Raw genomic sequence first — 13350 nt, forward strand, 5'->3', positions numbered from 1 at the left:
TCTCTCAATGATTGCTCCACAGACATTGCAAGCTATTATAAATAATGAAAGTTATTTGGGAATGTATATATGTCCAAAAAAGAGCAGCACTCCAACGCAGGATAAAATAAATAACAAAAGTTTATTCACCCATGGTGTAGCGACGTTTAGGCTCCACAATTGAGCCTTTCTTAAGCTGAGAAAGGCTAAATTGTGGAGCCGAAACGTCGCTACACCATGGGTGAATAAACTTGTTATTTATTTTATCCTGCGTTGGAGTGCTGCTCTTTTTTGGAGATATATATATTTGGGTAAACTTTATTCCCCAGAGCGTGCAACCCAGCCATTTCCAACTTTGATCGGTGCTGTCTCCCATTTTTTCTTTATTATATAGTAAAGTATTTTCATTTTCTTAATTCCCATAGAACCCCTTTAGGAAAGAAGCTGGTCTCTGATTGCATATGATTAGGTATTGGCCAGTTGTCTGCTTCATCCGTCTTCTCCGGAGGAGCCTCTGCCAAGATATATGCTGCAGTGGGACATGGATCTGAACCTAATGTTCACTCCGGAACGGAGACAACATGCAATTATCTGTCTTAAATCATCTGTTGGCTCATGATGTCAGGAAGCAGGACATAAATTGTTCTCTGATTCAATGTTCCAGCCCAATTACATGCCCTCGTGCAGGGAGTTGATCCCATGTGTTAGGCCTCTTTCACACAAGCGAGAATTCCGCGCAGGTGCAATGCTTGAAACGAACGTATTGCGCCTGCACGGAACCGGACCCATTCATTTAAATGGGTCTGTGTACATGAGCGGTGGTTTTCACGCATCACTTTTGCATTGCGTGAAAATCGCAGCATGTTCTATATTCTGCGATTTTTCGCGCTATGCTGGCCCCGTAGAAGTGAATGGGGCTGCGTGAAAATCGCATCACGTTGCATCCACAAGCAAGATGGTTGCTGAGAGATGTTGTTTGTAAACATTCCGTTTTTTTATCATGCACGTGCAAAACGCAGTAAATTGCATTGCACCAGCGCGATAAAAACTGAAATCGCGCAGTTTTCACTGAACGCATCTGCAACGCATCCGGACACACTCGTCTGCAAGGGGCCTTAGGCTACATTCACGCAAATGTATTTTGTTTCAGTTTTCCTTTTTTCCTTTTTTGTGGACAGGATGCGGACCCGTTCATTTTAATGGGTCTGCAAAAAATGCATCGTGTGCTGTCCGCATCCGTATGTCTGTTCTGTAGCCCCGCAAAAAAGATAGATCATGTCCGTTTTTTCTAACAAGAATAGGCATTGTTACAATGGATCTGCAAAAATACAGAACGTCATCTGTTTTTTGTTTTTTTTTGCGGACCGCAAAATGCATATGGTCGTGTGAATGTAGTCTTAGAGAGGTGGTGAGGAAGAGGCTACCCTTCCAATCATCTTCACAAGTATTACATTTCCAGGATCGCAATAGATAATACGCGCTGTAACTGGATTGTCCATGGAACTCGGAGTTCTGCTGCTCCTTCTTCATGACTGTGAGATACATTGAGTGTATAAAAACAAACCCTCTAATAAATTTTCTCATGATGGCCACTTCCTTGATGTGGAAAAAGATATTACAACATGATTTCATGTATTTGAAGAACCTGACTTCCTCCTTACATGATTCGTATGACTGCTTTTATAAAACAAGGTTCTGTTGGATGGAAGACATTATTCATATGGTCGTGGGTCCCATTCTCTGGTGAAAGTCTACTCAGAGAGGTGCTGGCTGTTCCAATTTAAAGGGAATCTGCTCCCCAAACTAGAGTAGGCAGTATATATAGTGTAAGTGACGCAGGGTCCGGGTATGTAATTTTTATCTTCATACATCCAACGCTGTGCTCCGACGAAACAGCAGTAAAATGCATTGAGAGGACTCCCGAGGTCATGCCCATAATGGAGAAGAGTCCTCGCAATACATTTTAATGTTGGTTTGTGGAAGCACAGCGTCAGAATGAAAGTGAATATGAAAATTAAAGTTATATAACCGGATCCTGCATCACTTGCGCTGTACACCGCTTATTCTACTTTAGGGCACGTTTTGGAGCCGAAACATTCCTTTTAAGTAAACGGCTGAGCGACGATAAAAGGGTCGCTTCTGGGGCTCATTCAGACGAATGGAACGGATCTGAACCTGTTCATTTTAATGGGGCCGCAAAAGATGTGGACAGCACACTGTGTGCTGTCCGCATCAGTACTTCCATTCCACGGCCCCGCAAAAAAGATGTACTTTTCTGTCATAGGGCCTGCCATGTGTGTTCTGTGAGTCAATCCACCATCACCCCCTCCTCCCCCCTGTGCAGAGCTTAGGGTACTTTCACACTTGGGGCCGAGAGATCCGGCAAGCAGGCGAAATGTATGCTAACTGATGGCGTTAGTAAGACTGATCGGGATCCTGATCAGTCTTAAAAATGCCTGATCAGTCGAAAAAATGCATTGAAATGCCGGATCAGTCTTTTCGGTGTCATCCGGCAAAACGGATCCGGCATTTATTCTTTTTCAATTTTATTTTTCAGTTTGCGCATGCGCAGAACAGAACGACGGATCCGGCATTCCGGTATTCTGAATGCCGGATCCGGCACTAGTATATCCCTATGGGAAAAAATGCCGGATCGGGCGTTCAGGCAAGTCTCCAGTTTTTTTCGCCGGAGATAAAACCGTAGCATGCTGTGGTTTTCTTTTGCCTGATCGGTCAAAACAACTGAACTGAAGACATCCTGATGCATCCTGAATGGATTACTCTCCATTCAGAATGCATTAGGGTAAAACTGATCAGTTCTTTTCCAGTATTGAGCCCCTGTGATGGAACTCTATGCTGGAAAAGAATAACGCTAGTGTGCAAGTACCCTTAGGCTGGGCTGCCGTGAAAGTGTCGGCCCAGCCAAAGGCCCCTTAGTGACTGCCGTAAAAAAAAAAAAGCGTATTGGTGGTCACTAAGGGGTTAATGAATGAACCATTGGCATCTTTTTTTTTTTTTTTTTTCAGCTTTTCCCTTATTTGCATAAGTGGTTACACCAGTACTTTTATACATGGCCTCCATTGGGTTACGCTGAAAACGCGTGGAGAGGATTGCGTACTTGAGATGAGTGTTGCACTACACCATGGAAGGAATGCATTGCCCTGCCCTGGCTGCACTCCCTGTTTTGGCTTTGTTCCCAGCTCTCTTTTCCTCAGGAGAATAGAAAATGATTTTTGATACAGGCAGGCGAGTAAATGATGACCTTGACATAGAGAAGGCCAGTGAGGTGGCACAGATTTAGCTCAATTGACTTGTTTTGTATGTAACAGGGCATCGCACACTGTATCTGCTGGGGCCCCACCACACATACCGCGGTAACACCTAGGCCTCACCATTAGCACTGGAATTCCATGCTAAAATGATCATTTAGCAGTTTATCTTTTATCTGTCTCCTGATCGCTGTATAACATTAAAAGAAGATTAAAAAAAAAGAGAGAATTGACTTGCTAAGGCCTCATGCACACTGTATCCATTTGGCGGTCCGCATATCTTGGATTCGCAAAAAACGTATACCACCCCATGTTAAAAATGCCTATTGTCCGCAATTTACCGGAATGGGAGATGAATGATCTTTTTTGCTGGTTGTCAGAATGTGGATAGCACACTGTGTACCGTCCACATTTTTGTGGCCTCATTCAAATGAGTGGGATCTCATCTGATCTGCAAAAAATGCGAACCAGATGCAGACAAAAATACAGTTGTGTGCACGGAAACCAGTAATGAGAACTGCCTCTCCTCCTGCTGAGCCTTGCCAACAACTAGGGTCACCGCAGAGTTTCACCAGCACTACTGTACCCAGTTCTGCCTGTGGAAGTGAAGATCATACCACACTCGGATAAGAAACGGCTTTAAACTGCTTTACAGAACATGAAATGGTGTAAAAAATTTATAAATTTAAATATGTATTGTAATTTGACTCGTATTGTTCTAAATGAAAGCCATGACCCTATGCAGGATGACGCATGGGTAAATGACAGACCCCAATGACTGCTAATCAGCAAAAGTGACAGAAACCCTTATAAAATGCTCTAGTACAACTGTGAACGTAGCCTAGGGCTAGTTTCACACTAGCGGCAGGGGACTTGGGCAGGCTGTTCCGGCAAGTGAACAGCCTTTTGGATCCGTCCTGCCGTTAGTTCACGTGTGCATGCAGTACTTTTAGTCCGGCTGCCTCTCGCCATGCACTGCTGTGCTGTCGCCGGAACTATAGTCAATGGGGACGGAGCGACAGTCCGGGGGCACACGTGAACTAGCAGCAGGACGGATCTGACACCCGCCTGCCGGACTCCCCTGCCGCTAGTATGAAAGTACCTTAAAGGGGTTGTCCAGGTTCAGAGCTGAACCTGGACATACCTCCATTTTCACCCAGGCAGCCCCCCTGACATGAGCATCGGAGCAGTTCATGCTCTGATGCTCTCCTTTGCCCTGCGCTAAATTGCACAGGGCAAAGGCATTTTTCTGAGTTCCGGTGACGTACCGGGGCTCTCTATGGGGCTGACAGGAACCCCGGTGACGTCACCGGCACTGATGGGCGGGATTTGGATCTGCCCTAGCCAGTAAAACGGCTAGGGCAGAGCTAAAGCCCGCCCCTCAGAGCCAGTGACGTCACCGAACACACCGCTGGGCGGAAGTTACCACCCAGCAGTGTGTTATTGAAAACACAAGAGCCTGTGCCCTGCGCGATCTAGCGCAGGGCACGGGAGTGCATCGGAGCATGAGATGCTCCGATGCTAGGCTCAGGGGGGCTGCCGGGGTGAAAATAAGGGTATGTCCGGGTTCAGCTCTGAACCCGGACAACCCCTTTTAAGTTAGAAGTTATCATCTGTAAGAAGAAGAATGGTGTCAAACACTTTTCAAGGGCAGTAGTGGAGAAGTATAACTGAAAGGACCCGATGGGTACTGGACTATCGGATATAGTGGATTTTTGATTAGTCCTAAACTGTTTTCAAACCCAAACTCCAAAATATTTCCAGATTATCATATCTGGAGATCTATTGGAGTTGGCCTATCACACATGTAGCCATCACCCCAGAGATGTTCCATGTCGGGTGCGTTGTCACTACAGCGGAAATGTTTCGGGTCCCTAGGCAAGGGGCAGGAACTTTAGGCATGGCCCACTGTGCTTTTGTGGAACATTTACTGCTTTTTTTCACACATGGACTCAGACAAAAGAGTTAGTACTAGGGCTCTGGGACAGATCAGTCAGATGTTTGTGTTCACACATACAGCCCCTCTGGGTAGTCTCCAGAAAATGTCTCCAGAAAATTGTAAGGTTTGGAAACTCTCAGAAAGAAAGCACAAGCTAACACAGAATGATTATCTCGGGATGAAAATTCTTTTTCAAAAAGAACCTGCTGAAGAGGTCATCTCATCCTCGGAGATCAGTTGGGGGGAGCAGGGGACATGTCGTTAGTGTATCTGATGATCAGCAGTACAGTGGAGCCGTAGGCGCTTATTGTGGTTCTCTGTACTTTGTTTTTTACGCATTTATTTGTTTTGTAGCATTTGTTTAGGTGATAATTGGAATAATTGACTCATTATTTTATTAAATGTCTGTTTTTCGTTCACAGAAAGACCCGGTCTATCTGCGGCTGTGGTTGGACAGTTTTGTTTCTAATTCTGAACAATTCCTTGATGTTGACTTTGATGAGTTGCCAACCAGGTAAAACAAAAAAATAACACGTATATAGCAGTATGTAATGGTTTTTAAAGGGTGTGTTTGGGAATTTAGCCATTTCTCCATATAATAAGATTACATTTAGCGACGTCAATGGCCTTATAACATTAAGATAGTGATTAGGTAAAACCAATCCCCTTGGCTGATTGCATAAAGGGTTCATTTGACTCTACATGAATTACTGTAGCCTGAAGAGTAAAAGTAACCTGCACATCCACTTTACCACATATTAACGTCCTGTATGTGACTTCTGTGTAATGTTTTTTTTTTTTTTTATAATAAATGAATGGTTTTCTGGTTGTCACTCTATGTATACTATTTTCTGTCCATACTTTAACCTCCTCTATGTCTGTACTTATAGTACACCAGAGAGTCTCACGTAACCCTTTCAGGCCATCAGTCAGACCAGGGAGGAGTGGTGACTGAGTTTGAGCAGAACATCTATGCTATCGCAGAATTGTGAATGATCCGGTTATACTAACCAATGCACTACTCCTCTATATGTTTATTAGGCCAAGGGTACACAACCTTTTCTTGTTGGGGGCCACATTGTCAGACTGAAGCAATCCCAAGGGCCAAAAATAAAACTTAGAGGGGTATTGCCAACTGAAATACTGTACTTATGACATATTGTACATACAGTATATACCATAAATGTATGGTTACACTTTCAGGATTCCCATCTAATGGAAGAATACATGAAAAATACATATAGTCATACGCAATACATGTGCAATACATACGTGCGGCAGTAATACATATGCAATACATGTGAACAGCCACAAGATGGACATACATGTCTGCTACCAGATGGTTGAGCACCACACAAAATGGTGTCAAGGGTCACATGTACCCCCAGGCCCCAGGTTGTACACCCCTGATTTAGGCCTATCAAAAGAATAGAGCTTTCATGCTGTCGGTTATTACAGTCCCCTGCCTACTACTCAAATGAGGATTACTTTGCAGATAAACTGTTCCCTGTATAGTGGAGTCATAACTGAGATTACTTTGCTCACTCATTGAGAACTTTTATCTTTCTGTGATCACTACTAGTGTAGAACAATATTTTATGTTTAGTTTTCATTAATCTAGTAATGACAAATTAAAGAGGACCTTTCACCTAAAAAAAAAATGTAAACTAAGACCATAGCTTTACTTACATGCCCCCATGAAGTGTTGATCGTTTTTTCTTTTTTCAAACTGTGCCCCCGTTTGTCCGCTATGCCCCCCCGGAATAATTCCCGCCGTCTATGGTAATGAGCCAGCCTCAAATGGGCTGGCTTTAAAAGTTCTCCTCGGCGTGCCTTCTCTCGTCTCCCTGGCACGGAGCGCATCCAATCAGCGCGCTCCGCTCTTAGCCGGATAGACGAAATCGCTCCAGTTCTCTGAAGTCTCGCGAGAACTGGAGCGTCTTCTCCCTGGCTAAGAGCGGAGCGCGCTGATTGGATGCGCTCCGTGCCAGGGAGAAGAGAGAAGGCACGCCGAGGAGAACTTTTAAAGCCAGCCCATTTGAGGCTGGCTCATTACCATAGACGGCGGGAATTATTCCGGGGGGGCATAGCGGACAAACGGGGGCACAGTTTGAAAAAAGAAAAAACGATCAACTCTTCATGGGGGCATGTAAGTAAAGCTATGGTCTTAGTTTACATTTTTTTTTTTAGGTGAAAGGTCCTCTTTAAAAAAAGGCAAAAATTAAAAAGTTTACTATGAATATTTTGGTAAAAAAACAACAACTTTGAGTTCAAAAACCCTTTCTGATCGAAGTTCCACTTTAAAATACAAAGACATTTTTTGTCAGAAAATGGCTTAATGTTTACATCAATTTTTTATGTCAACCTTTTTTTTTAAACTGTGGGTCCCGTACTATCTGCAGTACAATTGGAAAGTCTTCAGTCCATTTCACTTTTTTCACATTTTGTTATGTTACAGCCTTCTGCCAAGTTTATTACACTGTAATGACAAAGTGAAAACAGAATGTTAGAAATCTTTGCTAATTTGTTGTAAAGGAAAAACTAAAATCTTGCATTAACGTAAATATTCAGACTCTTTACTCAGTACTTTAGTTGACGCACCTTTGGCAGTGATTACAGCCTCCAGTCTTCTTGGGTATGTTGCCACAAACTTGGCACACCTGGATTTGGGGATTTTCTGCCATTCTTCTATGCAGATCCTCTCAAGATCAGTCCGGTTGGATGAGGACTGTCTGTTAGTCATTTTCAGGTCTCTCCACAGCTGTTCTATTGGGTTCAAGTCAGGGCTCTGGCTGAGCCACTCGAGGACATTCAGAGTTGTCCCTAAGTCACTCCTGTGTTGTCTTGGCTGAGTGCTAGGGTTATTGTCTTGTTGGATGCAGAACATTTGGCCCAGTCTAAGGTCCAAAGCCCACTGGATGAAGTTTTCATTAAGAATATCTCTATTCTTTGCTCCATTCAGCTTTCCCTTAACCCTGACCAGTGTTGTTGTTCCAGCTCCTGAAAAACACCCCCACAGCTGCCACCTCCATGCTTCACTGTGGGGATGGTATTGTGCAGGTGATGAGACGTTCCTGTTTTTTCCCCACACATAACGCTTAAATTGGGGCCAAAAAGTTCAGTCTTGGTTTCATCAGACCAGAGAATCTTGTTTCTAATAATCTGAGGGTCCTTTAGGTGCTTTTATTTTTGCAAACTCCAGGCAGGCTTTCAATAGTCTTTTACTGAGGAGAGGCTTCTTTCTGGGCACTCTGCCTTAAACATATAACAACATATTTTGCCCCCTGGAGGCCCTTCCTAGACGTTCACCCAGGACCGCAGCCTTGGATCCTTATCCAGTGGATCAGATAAGTGTATCTAACACGGTTTGAGAGTTGGTTTTTACTAATGCAACCTTGTGCGGAGTTTTTCCTATATTTTGAGTGAATTTGTTTTGGGTTGTAACCTCCAGTTCAATGATCCATCTTCATGGATATCTGTTGAACACTTTATGTGTTTGATTGACTTTTGTTTTTGTCCCCTGATGAACCCCTTCAATGAGAGGAAGGGGGGAAACGCGTCGGGACACGTGATTGTACAACTGATATCTATCATACATACTATTACCCGGCTATCTATATGGGATAGTATACCGAGGGCGTCATAAGGATAGACAGCATAGGTACGTGGACGGAGTGTGCCTACCATCAAGACACATCTCCGGGCTGAGGAGCTGTAAAGGGATAACATAGGGACAGTTAGTGTTATGGCACGGGTTGCCCTGATGCGTTCCCCTCCTTTCTCCCTCTCACATTGATCCGCGTGTTCTATCCGGCTCTTTTTTGTGTAAACTGTACTGTGTTTTTGTTGTGTTTTGTTGCATTATTTGTCCCTTTTCCAGGGAAATTGCATTTTTAATTGAACAAAATAAAGGTTAAATTTTAGGTAGTCGTACCTCGGTGATATTGATTCACTCTGCCTTTAAAGCCTTAAAGTGATGGTTGACCTTCTGAAAACTTCTCCCATCCGCACACTACTTTTGAGCCCAGCCAGAGTGATTACTTAGTTTGGCAGGGCGTCCAGTTCTAGGAAGAGTCTTCATTGGGTGTAGACTTATTACAGTTAAGAATTATGGAGGCCATTGTGCTCTTAAGAACTTTCAGTGTAGCAGAGATTTTTTGTACCCTTCTCCAGCTCTGTGCCTCCACAAAATCCTGTCTCTGTGCTGTACAGGCAGTTCTTTCCTCCTAATGGCTTGTTTTTTGCTCTAATATGCATTGTCAGCTGTGAGGCCTTATATAGACAGGCTGCTTCTCTCCAAATCATGTCCAATCAACTGAATTTACCACAGGTGGACTCCAATCAAAGTAGAAATATCTCAAAGATCAAAAGGTAAATTTCAAGTGCTGTAGAAAAGGGTCTGAATACTTAAATACAGGCAAAATTCAATTTTTTTTCTTTTTAATAAATTAGCAAAAATGTGTACAATTCTGTTTTCAATTTCTCATTATGGCGCTAAGAGTGCAGATTGATTGGGGAAAAATGTTTGTGTTTTTTTAGCACAAGGCCGACACGTAACAAAATGTGAAAAAAATGAAAGCGTCTGAAGACTTTCTGAATGTATTGTATAGAGGTTATTGTACTTATAATCCAGGTTTTTATACAAAAACTGTTTAATAAAGTACCAAATCTCATATATATACAGTCCATTTTATGTGCAGATTTTGAATCTGCATCATGTCAATTATTTTGTGCAGATTTTACCCTTTATAATGCCAAGTGTGAAATGCACAAACTACATTGCAATGTTAATGTAGCCTTAGGATAAGTGGCAATAAAAATAAATCTGAAATTGTTTAACATGTTTGATTTATACGCTAGGACCAGGTCATCTTCACATTCGCTTTAAACATTTTTAAATATACGAATTTCAAGGCTGTGGTCAACTTGGCACTTTTTTCCCTCCTTTTATTTGTACTTTTAACTACTTTTATTTCTTTTTGCAGAATTGATGATGAACCCCCAGGATTATCCATGCTTGAAGACCACATCTTACAAGTGCTTAGGCTCCAGCTGCTGTACTGTGTGCAGAAGACAGCGGATGGCCTGGAGGAGGAACAGCAGGCCCTGTCACTTCTACTTGTGAAATTCTTCATTATAATTTGCAGGTGCATTGCTGCTTTCTATGCAATTACCAGCTTCCAGAGCGTTTTTATCTGTCTGTCCAGAAAATCTTTTATCTTGTCCATTTTGTGGATAAGAATAGCCCTTTTTATTGAGGAGAGTGAGAAAAATGTGCAATGCACGTGAAAGGTATTGGTATTTTGTGCAGTCTGAAATACGGGCATGGTCATGCGCATGAGGCATCAAACATAGAAACATGCTATATTAGGCCTCTTTAACACGAGTGGGTTTTCTATCCGGATGCTATGTGTGTAGTGAGCACATAGTATCCGGACTGAATCCTGACCCATTATTTCAATAGGTCTATGTACAGTCATTGACTAGTTGATGAAGCCTGGATGGGACAAAACGCGTCCTAATATATACTTTGTGATGCAATGAAGAGCATAAACTTGGAAACACCTTGCGTGTGCTGGGATTTTGTTACACTGTGTTACTGGAGATTTCTCCTTCCCGCTGCAGCGCACATGAGGATCACAAGCTGACCAATTCCATCTACATTATCGCCGAAATTGTTGGCAACCCTCAAATTTTTCTAGAAGACAAAGTATTTCTCTCAGAAAATTATTATTTTTGTTATACACATGTTTATTTCCTTTGAGTGTATTGGAACAACACAAAAACAGAGAAAAAAAAAATGCCAAAAATGATATAATTTCACACAAAACAAAAAAATGCGCTAAACAAATTTACTGGCACCATCAACTTAATATTTGTTTGCACACCCTTAGGAAGAAATAACTGAAATCTATTGCTTCCATCAAAAATCATCTTACTTCTCTAAACTGGAAATTTGGACCACTCTTCTTTTGCAAACTGCTCCAGGTCTCTCATATTTGAAGGGTTCCTTCTCCCAACAGCAATTTTAAGATCTCTCCACAGGTGTTCAATGGGATTTAGACTTGGACTCATTTCTGGCCACTTTAGAACTCTCCACTCCTTTGTTCACCTCCATTTCTGGGTGCTTCTTGAAGTATGTTTGGGGTCATTGTCCTGCTGGAAGACCCATGACCTAGGATACAAACCCAGCTTTCTGACACTGGGCCGTACATTTTGGCAAACTGCAGTCAAGTTTTTTTTTTTTTTTTTTTTTATGTCCGTGTCCTCCTGGGTCTCCTGCCATAGCATTTTATTCAAATGTCCACAGAGCATTTGCGATCACACTGATGCACTCTTAGCCTGCAGGACGGCGTGAGTTTCTTTGGAACTTGATTAGTGCTGCTTATCCACCATCTAAACTATGCTGCGTTGCAACCTTTCATAAATTTTTCTCTTCCATGCACGTCCAGGGAGATTAGCTACACTGCCATGGGTTTAAACTTCTTGATTATGTGGTGCATTGAGGACAAAGGAACATAAAGATCTCTGGAGATGGACTTGTAACCTTGAAATTGTTGATATTTTTTCACAATTTTGGTTCTCCAGTCCTCAGACAGTTCTCTTCTCCTCTTTCTGTTCTCCATGCTCAGCACACAGACACTCAATGCAAAGACTGATTCAACTTCTCCCCTTTGTATCTGGTTTCAGATGTGATAAAAATTTTATTTTATTTTTTAAATATATTGCCCACACCTGTTACTTGCCACAGGTGAGTTTGACTGAGCATCACATTCTTGAAACAAAGTTTACCCACAATTTTGAAAAGGTGCCAACAAATTTGTCTGGCCCATTTTTGGAGTTTTGTGTGAAATTATGTCCAATTTGCCTTTTCTCAGTTTTTTTGTGGTGGTCGAATACACACAAAGGAAATAAACATGCATAACAACACATGTGTAATTGCAATAATTTTCTGGAAGAAATATTTTATTTTCTGGAAAAATGTCAGGGGTGCCAACACTTTTGGCCATGACTATGTGCATGTTTTTCACACATCATCCCTGCATTCGGGAAAAATAGCAAATGGTGCAATAAAAAAAATGCTCATACTAGCTCTCATATGGTTTTGGAAAAATTAAGAGTTACGGTTTCTCGGAAGGCAGGGATGAAAACAAAATCATTGCTCCACAGAGGCTAAAACTGGCTGTGGCACCAAGGGGTTAAATAGCAAAAGTTCTCCAACTACTAGGCTGCGTCCTGGATTATTCTTCTGTTTGCAGATTTGATCACTATTTTGGCAACTGGGGTTTTCCTTTCTTACTGGAAAGACTGTTTGCCCCAGCTGTACTTTTTATTTCTCTATTAACACTGAACAATATTATCTCATTATCTGTTCCCAGAAACCTTTCCAACGTGGAGGAGATCGGGTGCTGCTCGTACATCAACCATGTCATTACAATGACAACACTCTATGTCCAGCAGGTAATCTGCGCTATGTTTAATATGGCGTTGATGATTACTAGAGGTGAGCGAATCGGTTCATTCATCAAACAGATTTCATGAGCAGCGAGGGACTGTCCCTGCTGCTGAAAGGGCTTCCCCTCTCACTTGATTGTCAGGGCCGGACATCTCACCCAGCCCTATCAATCTCATGCCTCCGCCACGCATCCAAGTAGTGATGCAAGTGCAGAGGCCCTGCTGCTACTAGTGGAGCAGTGACTGTTCATGCGCAGCTACACGTCCGGGTAGCAGTGGGCACATACACATTCGCTGCTCTGGTAGTAGCACCTGAATCTTTGTGCTTGCGCCGCTGCTCTGACTTGTGCGGTGCTGTGAATCGAGCAGGGAGTAGTGCAGACAGCTTGGCCCTTCTCAAGTACTCTGTATGATGAGCAAATCGATTTGTACCAATTCTTTTTCTCATCTCTAAGAGTGACCATAGGTCTATCTTTCCTGTGAAAATCTCATTTAAAAGCTGTGTCCTCGACTTGATTAATCAGCCAATATAAAATGTAGCTTATTCGTAACATTCCTCTTTGGTGTGTGTTTTTTTTTTTTTTTTCTTTTTCATTTATTTCTTAATTTGCTTTTACTTTGTGCATGGTACTGTTTTGTTCACTTCCATTGGGTATTCTGTTTCTTCTGTTCCATCATAGATCACATAACGGACACCAGTGATGGTCA

At 42.4% G+C, this 13350-nt stretch overlaps 1 protein-coding gene across 5 annotated transcripts in view; it reads left to right on the forward strand.

The window, feature by feature from the left end:
• The window catches only part of NBEAL1 (neurobeachin like 1), a 200935-nt gene that overhangs the window by 35534 nt on the left and 152051 nt on the right, over positions 1 to 13350 (forward strand). For all 5 annotated transcript variants that reach the window (XM_044305049.1, XM_044305051.1, XM_044305048.1 and 2 more), the window contains 3 exons: positions 5610 to 5701; positions 10173 to 10334; positions 12567 to 12648. In XM_044305049.1, the coding sequence (XP_044160984.1) occupies positions 5610 to 5701; positions 10173 to 10334; positions 12567 to 12648 (336 nt within the window). The remainder of the gene's footprint in view (positions 1 to 5609; positions 5702 to 10172; positions 10335 to 12566; positions 12649 to 13350) is intronic.

The sequence above is a fragment of the Bufo gargarizans genome, chromosome 8, assembly GCF_014858855.1.
Source record: "Bufo gargarizans isolate SCDJY-AF-19 chromosome 8, ASM1485885v1, whole genome shotgun sequence".
In the NCBI taxonomy this organism is placed as follows: domain Eukaryota; kingdom Metazoa; phylum Chordata; class Amphibia; order Anura; family Bufonidae; genus Bufo; species Bufo gargarizans.